The sequence below is a fragment of the Tupaia chinensis genome, unplaced genomic scaffold (genome assembly GCF_000334495.1).
Source record: "Tupaia chinensis unplaced genomic scaffold, TupChi_1.0 Scaffold000294_5, whole genome shotgun sequence".
Taxonomy (NCBI): domain Eukaryota; kingdom Metazoa; phylum Chordata; class Mammalia; order Scandentia; family Tupaiidae; genus Tupaia; species Tupaia belangeri.
In genome coordinates this window covers 1889721-1899557 of record NW_006159782.1, presented here as the reverse complement: position 1 = coordinate 1899557, position 9837 = coordinate 1889721, and the positions used below count along the sequence as shown (strand labels likewise).

Here is a 9837-nt window from a genome sequence, read left to right as displayed (position 1 = left end):
AAAAATCTAGTTCACAGTAGCCATGTGGAACCTTGTCCTGAAGGCCCGTGGCTTCTTCTGCCGCTAGCTCGTTTGTTGGAGGTGAATTATTAGTAGAAAATCTTCATTCCCTTAAAAATCTAGTTCACAGTAGCCATGTGGAACCTTGTCCTGAAGGCCCGTGGCTTCTTCTGCCGCTAGCTCGTTTGTTGGAGGTGAATTATTAGTAGAAAATCTTCATTCCCTTAAAAATCTAGTTCACAGTAGCCATGTGGAACCTTGTCCTGAAGGCCCGTGGCTTCTTCTGCCGCTAGCTCGTTTGTTGGAGGTGAATTATTAGTAGAAAATCTTCATTCCCTTAAAAATCTAGTTCACAGTAGCCATGTGGAACCTTGTCCTGAAGGCCCGTGGCTTCTTCTGCCGCTAGCTCGTTTGTTGGAGGTGAATTATTAGTAGAAAATCTTCATTCCCTTAAAAATCTAGTTCACAGTAGCCATGTGGAACCTTGTCCTGAAGGCCCGTGGCTTCTTCTGCGCTAGCTCGTTTGTTGGAGGCTGAATTATTAGTAGAAAATCTTCATTCCCTTAAAAATCTAGTTCACAGTAGCCGTGTGGAACCTTGTCCTGAAGGCCCGTGGCTTCTTCTGGGACTCAAACTTTGATTGACCATGTGGGAGCCCAGTGCCCTTAACCACCACACCACCTACTGGCCCTATGCAATCCCTTTTCCATTCTTCTTTCTGGATTTTGTGCATGCACACACACACATACCCAGCCTGTTTTCCAAGCCTCCTGTTCTAAGACTGATACCGCACAGTCAGCTATGTGGAATCCAGCTGCCTGAACACCACCACATCACTGACTGGGCTGGTTCTGAGAGTTTTACTCAAACCTTTAGAGTTCTACATTACTGGCTTTATAGTTTTATTCAAGTCATTATGACCGTTGGTATTTCTTGTGGTTGCTGTTGATTTTATTTTAAATGTACTTTTTGGCTTCTCATTCTAAGCTGAGACGACCATGCTTTGGTACGACTGGGTGAGGCCCTCTCATGGGCAGCTTCATTCTGAGTACATGCAGCCTCTGACTGAGGCTAAAGCCAGGAGCAAGAACAAAGTTCGGGGTGTTCAACAGCTGGTACAGCGCCTCCGGCTGATCAAATCTCCTGCAGAAATTGAGCGAATGCAGATTGCTGGGAAGCTGACATCACAGGTATAGTTTCTATTGAAAAGTTTTTTTCAAACTGAAAAATGCACCTTAATGTCTTAAATACAATACTGTAGTCTTATAGGTGGACGAACCTCTCATCTGCTTCAGTATGTTTAGTGAATATATCTAGAGACTTGTGCAGTACCTTATGAGGCAAAGTAAATCTTTTAAGGTTAATCTTTGGGGCCAGCAGGTGGCTTGGTGGTTAAGGTGTTGGACTCCCACATGGTTGACCGCAGTTCAAGTCCTGAACCTGGCAACTTGCTTTCTCTCTCTATCTCTGTATCTCTCTGGTGAGTGCACATGCCCTATCAGAAATTTTAAAATAGTAATAATAAATAAAAATTTAAAAATAGTTCTTTTTAAAAAAGATCTTTTACTGTCAATCTTAATCATTTCTCTTTGGAACAACATAAATTAATTCTATTTCCAATGATGACTGTACTTATAGTGGCAGGTACAGAGTTTGATTGTTAAAGAAGAGTCATAGAACCCAAAATGACAATTCTTATAAATCTACAGTTTATTATAGAAAAAAATAAATACAATGTACAAATAAAAGTAAGTATTTGTATCACAACCAGTCACAGTTCTCACAAGTAGGGGTCCAGGGAGGATAATGCCTGCATCTTTTGTCCTCCTTAGGTGAGGGCCAAGCAAGATTCATTTCGTCACATGTTGGGAGCATGAATGTTGCCTTAGTCCACGCAGGCTGCCGTAACAAAACGCTGTGGTCTGTGTGCCCACACAACAAAAAGTAATTTTCTCGCACTTATGCATATTGGAAATCCAAGATAAGAATGTCAGCATGATCGGTTTATTATAAAGACTTACTGGCTTATAGATACTACTTTCTTGTGTCCTTCCATGACAGGGAGAGAAGGCCTTTTTTTTTTTCTTTTTGAGAGGTTTTTGCTATAGGGTGCATAGGCTCGCCATACAGACAGAGAGAGACATAGAGACAGAAAGCGAGAAATCACCCCCCAGGAGGGATGGTCACGCCGCAGTCCCTTCTTCATTCTCCTCTCAGGATCTTGGGCATGCACGCACACGTGCCCGGTGTGAGTTTTAAGCCACCGGGTCTGGGATGCGAACCATGGTTGACTACATGGAAGTCCAGCAACATAGCCATTACGCTAACTGCTGGTCCCAAGCAATGTAATTTTCTTAAAAATTATACTGCATTTGTATTGTTTGGACCGAACCAAAATTTATCTTCTTTTGGAGCAAACCAAATATAAGTAACTATTACAGAGACTTGATAAAATGTGTAGTGTGTAAAGGGAAACTTTCTCCAAGTCAGATCGCTCCTATCTGTGGCTGATTATACAGCCTGCCTTCTGGACGTCTCTACCCGAGTTTCCCTATTTGCTTAATTTGTGCTCTGTCCTGCACCATGTATTTTTTTTTTCCTAATTTAACTTTATTTATTTATTTACTTACTTAAATTTGCCTAGAGAAAGTGAGAAAGCAAGCCTCCAGGTCTGAGACTAACCGTGGTTGGCCATATCGGAGTTCAGCACCCTTAGCCACCATGCCATCTGTTGGTCCCAACCTCATGTAATTCTTTTTCATGGGTGATAATATTAGCATCTACCCAGCTACTATATATAGAAATATGGAAGTTATCCTAGACAATTGCTTTTCCTTAACCCTTACATGTAATTAGTTTCCAAGTCTGTTTCTAAGGAGGCAGGATAGTATAGGCGAAAACACACAAACCCAGATTTAAATGCCAAATTGTGTCATTTTGACCATGTAACTAAACCTTGCTAAAGCCCTAGTTTCTACAGCCAAAATAAGGATAATAATGCCTTGATGACTGAAGTCATATCCTTATACATTCCATTACTATAAAAACATCATGTTATATAGATATTGCATGTGTTTCTGTCTTAGTTAATTGTGTTGCTATAACAAAATGCATGAGACTAGATAATTTATGAACAGAAATTTATTTCCTCACAGTTCTGGAGGCTAGGGTGTCCAACATTACACTGTTGGCAGGTTGGGTGCCTGGTGAAAGCCCATTCCTCATAGATGCAATCTAGGTCCTCTCACGTGGCGGAAAGGGTGAAGGGACAGAAGTCATGTGACTTTACATGGTAGAAGAGAAAAAGGAATTGAACTTACTCCCTCGAGTCGTTTTATAAAGTCTGTGATCTCTTTGAGGACCCTAGTGATTTATTAGCTTCCCAAAGGACTCACCTCTTAATACTACCACAGTGGGAATTCACTTTTAGCATGAATTTGATAGGGGATACATTCAAAATAGCAGTTTTGATGTTGCTTTTTTTTTTTTCATTACCAAAGGCCTGTGTGCTAACCAGAGACAGGGTAGAGGGAGAGAGACAACCCCCACCCCCTGGGGTGTGGTCTTGCTGCAGGTCTTTTTCTTCCATTTCTTTATGTCCATTGGGATTCGGGACATGCACAGATTGGCATGGTTCAAGCTGCTGGTACCCACAACATTGCTTATTCTATATGTAGAGGTTTTAGCCTGGGTTCACCAGAGAGAGAGGGAAAGTGAGAAATCACCCCCAAGGGATAGCCACACTGCAATCCCTTCTCCTCCATTCTCCTCCCAAGAGTTTGGACACACACCCAGCCTGAGTTTAAAGCCACCGAGTCTGGGACTCAGACAGTGGTTGGCCATATGGGAGTCCAATGACGCAACCACTATGCCATCTGCTGGTCCCTATATATATATTTTTAAACATTTATTTATCTATTTATTTGTTGTGATTTTCAAGCCACCAGGTCTGGGACTTGGACTGCAGTCATCCATATGGGAATCCAGCACCTTGACCATCATGCCACCTGCTGGCCCCATGTTGCTTATTCAAAAATTTAGTGTATATTAACTGGGAAGGTTGGGGACCCTTCCACTAAGTCCATCTTTGATCAAATACATTCCTGAAAGTAGCGGTCCCCCTCCCCCTTTAGAAATACTATTATTATGCCCACTGAGTCAACTTCCGTTTGACAAAATTGGGGAGGAAGAAAGTTACTCCAGTACTTTGAAAGTTTTGAGTAAGCAGCAAAGTTAAAATGTAGCTATATTTTGCCTTTCTTTCTCTTTGCAGGCTTTCATAGAGACCATGTTTGCTAGTAAAGCCCCTGTGGAGGAAGCCTTTCTTTATGCTAAGGTGAGTCTCAGATGTTGGAAAGGTCTGGTTGGAGATTCATGTCGTTTCATTGACTTGTAGATGTCATATAGTTGGTGTTCATAGGAGTAACTGTCATGACATTGGAGATGATAAGGTTCTTTTCTTTTTTTTTTTAATTTAAGTTTTTCCTATAGGGTGCTTGCACTCACAAGAGAGAAACAGAGAGAGAGAAAGTGAGAAACACCTCCCCCACCAGGAGATGGCCACACTGCAGTCCCTTCTCCTCCATTCTCCTCTTGGTATCTTGGGCACACACACACATTTGCCCAGTGTGATTCTCAAGCCACAGGGTCCAGAACTCAAACTGCAGTCAGCCATATGGGACCCATAGATTAACCTCCACACTACTTGTTGGCCCAGGGATTTTGTTCTTAACTGTTACTAGTCAATTGGATGAGTTTAAAGCATACATTTCCACATCTAAAGGAAAAGGATTACAAAATAGAAAAAAAATGAAGAAGGAAAGATTTCATGTGAGATGAGAGTAATACTGTTCAAGTGAATAGAAAGGAAGAAAAATTAAGGTGCTGCAAATAGCGGTAGATACTCACCCATCTCCAGCTCCATCCTCAAACATCCTAATATTTGTAGAGTTAACAATTTGCCTAGCAGGCTTTTTTCATCTTTTCAGGGTGTTTAGTTTGGTAACTATTTGAAAAGTTGAAACTACTAATTTAGGTACCAGCAGTTGGTGTAATGGCTGTCGCTGAACTCTCATGTAGTCGACCGCAGTTCAAGTCCCAGACCCAGTGGCTTAAACTCACGCCAGGCATGTGTACTTGCATGCTCAAGATCCCAAGAGGAGAATAGAGGAGAAGGGATTGCAGCATGACCATCCTCCCCCGGGGGTGATTTCTTGCTTTCTGTCTCTGTATTTCTGGCGAGCGCATGCTCCCTATAGCAAAACAAAACAAAACAAAAAAAACTCTCCCCAAAAAAAGGAAGTTACTTATTAGAGCTGTTGTTAAAAATATAAGCCGTATTTCAGTGTTTAGGTTTAGAATAAACAAACAGTAACCTTCAGTGATTGTATCTCTGGACTCTGCCTTTTTCATAGATTTTCTTTTTTGTTTTTATATTTCATCTTTACTGTTATTATTGCTATTTAATTTGCTATAGGGCATATGTGCTCACCAGAGAGAGAGGAAAAGTGAAGAAGCAAGCTGCCAGGTCCAGGACGCATACCATGATTGCCCATGTGGGAGCCCAGTGCATTAACCATAATGCCACCTGCTGGCCCCTTCATGCGTTTTCTGTATCCTCTTTTGGACTTAATTTGAAAGTCATAGGGAACCAGCAGTTAGTGTAATGGCTATGTCGCTGGACTCCCACGTAGTCAACCGCGGTTCGCGTCCCGGTCCCGGTGGCTTAAAACTCACGCCGGGCGCCTGTGCGTGCGTGCCCAAGATCCCGAGAGGAGAATGGAGGAGAAGGGATTGCGGCGTGACCATTCCCCCCTGGGGGGTGATTTCTTGCTTTTTGTCTCTATGTCTCTGTCTGGCTGGTGAGCGCACGTGCCCTATAGCAAAAACCTCTCCAAAAGAAAAAAAAAAGAAAGTCATGGGTGGCCAGCAGGTGGTGGGGTTGTTAAAGTTGCTGGATTCCCACATGGCTGACCACAGTTTAAGTCCCAGACCTGGCAGCCTGATTTCTCACTTTCCCTTTCTCTCTTACTGTCTCTCTCTGGTCAAATTAAAAAATAATCATAACAAATGGAATTAAATAACTGAATAATTCCTTAAAAAAGAAAAGAAAGTCACAGGAGGCAGAGAACATTTAATAATAGATTGAATAACAGGATTGGTGGAAATGAAACAGTATTTGTAGCATAGATTATAATATGGGGGGTGAGAATAAAAGGAATGGACTGGGGGATCAGCAGATGGTGTAATGGTTACATTGCTGGACTCCCATGTAGTCCAAAGTCCTGGACCCAGTAACTTAAAACGTACACCGTGCATGTGTGCCCAAAATCCCGAAAAGAGAGTGGAGGAGAGGGGATTGTGGTGTGGCCACCTCCCTGGGGTGGGGGGATGATTTCCCGCTCTCTGTCTCTCTCTGTCTTCAGTGAGGCCATGCACCCTATAGCAAAACTCTCTCTTTAAATAAGAAATAGACTAAAATTACAGCATAAAAAATTTGGTTAGAAATGATAAATAGTTTTCTATAAATCTCTGAAAGGGCTGTTAAAGGGAGCATGGGCTGGGGCAGCCTGCAGAAATCCTTTGTGTCATAATTTGCTGTTATTTTTCAGTTTGAATTTGAAGCTCGTGGTGCAGATATCTTAGCCTACCCACCTGTGGTTGCTGGTGGTAATCGATCAAACACTTTGCACTATGTGAAGAATAACCAACTCATCAAGGTATGCTAAATGCCCTTCAGTGTTTCTCCTATTAAGTCCCAATGCCCTAGAAGAAAACTCACTAATCTCAAGGTCCCCTAACCTTCAAGTTTCACATGTTAATCGCCATTTAAAAAGCACTTAAGAGCTAGCCAGTGGTGTGGTGGTTAAAGCAATTGGATCCCATGTGGTCAACTGTGCAGTTGAAGTCCCAGACCCCCTGACCTGGAGGACATTCCAGATACATGCCAAAAATTCCAAGAGGAAACTGGAGAAGGGGTTGTGGCACAGCAGTCCCTCCTGGAGAGATGATTTCTCACTTTCTCTGTCCGTGTCTCTCTCTCTCTTTGGTCTTATCTGGCAATTGTGAATGCCCTATAGCAAAACAAAACTAAACAAAATTTAAATAAATAAAAATAAAATACACTTAATGTTGTTTATAAAATGGTTTTATAGATATTATCTCATTTGATTCTCACATTAGCCCTGTTAGATAGGATCAACTATTGGCTTGGGCTATTGGCCTAGTGATTAAGGAAACCAGATCTCACATGGCTGACCATGTGGTTCAAGTCCCAGACTCAGTGGCTTAAAAAGTACACCAGGTAGGGACCAGCAGTTAGCATAATGGCTATGTCGCTGGACTCCCATGTAGTCGACCGCAGTTTGTGTCCCAGACCCGGTGGCTTAAAAACTCACGCCGGGCACATGTGCATGTGTGCCCAAGATCCTGAGAGGAGAATGGAGGAGAAGGGGTTGCTGCGTGGCCATCCCCCTTAGGGGACGATTTCTTGCTTTCTGTCTCTCTGTCTCTCTCAGTCTGTCTGGCTAGCGCACACGACCTATGGCAAAAACCTCTCCCCCCACAAAAAAAAAAATACAACAGGTACATGTGCATGAGTGCCCAAAGTCCTGATAAGCTGGACTCCAGAAAAGGAGGAAACAGAACTATGGTGTGACCACACTCCATTAGACAATGTTTTCTCTCTTTCCTTCTCATTCTTTCTCTCTGGTGGTACCCTCTAGAGAATGAAAAATAAAAATAAATACATAAATAGAAGAACTGATGGGGACCAGTAGATGGCATAATGCTTACATTGCTGGACTCCCACATGGTTGACCGCGGTTTGAGTCCTGGACCCAGTGGATTGAAACTCACGTCAGGTGCATGCCCAAAATCCCGAGAGGAGACTGGAAGAGAGGGAATTGCAGCATGGCTATCCAACCGGGAGGTGATTTCTTGCTTTCTGTCTCTCTGTCTCTGTCTCTCCAGTGAGCTCTCACGCCCTATAGTAAAAATCTCTCTCTAAAAAACAATAAAAATTGATGGAAGAATCATGCGAGTGTAGGTACATTAATGTACATGTTTGACAAAAGTGAATTCTGTATATTTAAGATCTGTGCATTTCACTATATGTAAATTATGCCTCAAGAATATGGGTTAAAGAAAAGAAATCTTGGGACCAGCAGTTGGTGTAATGGCTATGTCTCTGGACTCCCATGTAGTTAACCATGGTTCAAGTCCTAGATCTGGTGGCTTAAACTCACGCCGGGCACATGTGCATGTGTGCCCAAGATCCCAAGAGAAGAATGGAGGAGAAGGGATTGCGGCGTGGCCATTCCCCCTGGAGGGTGATTTCTCGCTCTCTGTCTTTCTGGTGAGAGCACGTGTTCTATAGAAAAAAACCTCTTCAAAAATAAAAAATCTCGGGCGAGCAGGTGACATGGTGGTCAGGGACTGGATCCTGCATGGCCAACTATGTGGTTTTAGTCCTGGACCCAGTGACTCAAAAACCACACTGGGAATGTATGTTTGTGTGCCCAAAATTCCAAGAGGCAAATGGAAGAGAAGAGATTCCAGTGTGGTCATCCCCCCTGGAAGATAAGTTCTATCTCTGTCCCTCCCCCCCTCCCCCTCCCTCCCTCCCCGTGAGCACACATCCCCTATGGCAAATAAATAAATAAATAAATAGAAGAAAGAAAGAAATCTCATGCCAGCCTGTGGCATGGTAGTTAAGGAGCTGGATCCCATGTGGCCAAATGTGCATTTCAAGTCCCAGACCTTATGGCTTAATAAACATGCCAAGCATATGTGCCTACATGCCCAAAATCCTGACAGGATAGAGAAATGGAGGAGAAAGGATTACAGCATGGCCACTCACCATGGGGAAGAAGCTCTCTCTTACTCTCTGTCTCTGGCAAGCTCACATATCCTCAGGCAAAATCTTTTTTTTAACCTCACTAGACACTTGTTGGGGTTTTGTTTTTATTGTTTTTTTTTTTTGTTTTTAGTTTTGCTATAGGGAAGGGTTGGGGTAGTGAGAAATCACTACTAGGGGAATGGCCATGCCACAAGCCCTTCTCCTCTACTCTCCCGTTGGGATTTTGAGCACGCACACACACACGCACCTGGGCCTGGGACTCAAACTGTACAGCTCACAGTGTGAGGACCAGCCACTTTAACCATCACACCACCTGGCTGGCTCAGCTTGTTGGTTTTATGAGTCTTTTTTTTCTTTTTTTAGAGATTTTTGTTATGGGGCATATACACTATCCAGAGAGACAGAGACAGAGACAGTGAGAAATCACTCCCCAGGGGATGGCCATACTGCCATCCCTTTTTCTCCATTCTCCTCGGGATTTTGAATGGGCACGCATGCACACGCACCCACACACACACCCACACCTGGAGTGAGTTCCAAGCCACCGGGTCCAGGACTTGAACTGCGGTTGACCACATGGGAGTCCAGCAACATAACCATTATGCCATCTACTGCTCTCAGTTTCGTTAGTCTTTATTTATTTTTTTAATAATTATTTTATTTAACTTTATTTATTTACCTACCTACCTATCTATTTTAATTTTATCAGAGAGGGTCAGAGTGAGAGTAAGAGAGAGAGAAAGCAAGCCACCCGGTCTGGGACTCAAACCATGGTCAACCATGTGGGAGTCAGTACCCCCAACCACCACGCCACCTGCTGGCCCTGGTTTTATTAGTCTCTTAAACCAACATTTTTTTAAGAACTATTTTATTTCATTTTAATTATTTTATTTATTTATTTATTTATTTTGAAGAGGTTTTTGCTATAGGGCGTGTGCGCTCGCCAGACAGACAGAGAGAGACAGAGAGACAGAAAG

General features: G+C 42.9%; 1 protein-coding gene across 1 annotated transcript in view; it reads left to right on the top strand.

The window, feature by feature from the left end:
• XPNPEP3 (X-prolyl aminopeptidase 3) overlaps positions 1-9837 on the top strand; it is a 77806-nt gene that overhangs the window by 39336 nt on the left and 28633 nt on the right. The window contains exons 4-6 of the mRNA XM_006150742.3: positions 988-1190; positions 4274-4336; positions 6612-6719. Coding sequence (XP_006150804.1) covers positions 988-1190; positions 4274-4336; positions 6612-6719 — 374 coding nt within the window. The remainder of the gene's footprint in view (positions 1-987; positions 1191-4273; positions 4337-6611; positions 6720-9837) is intronic.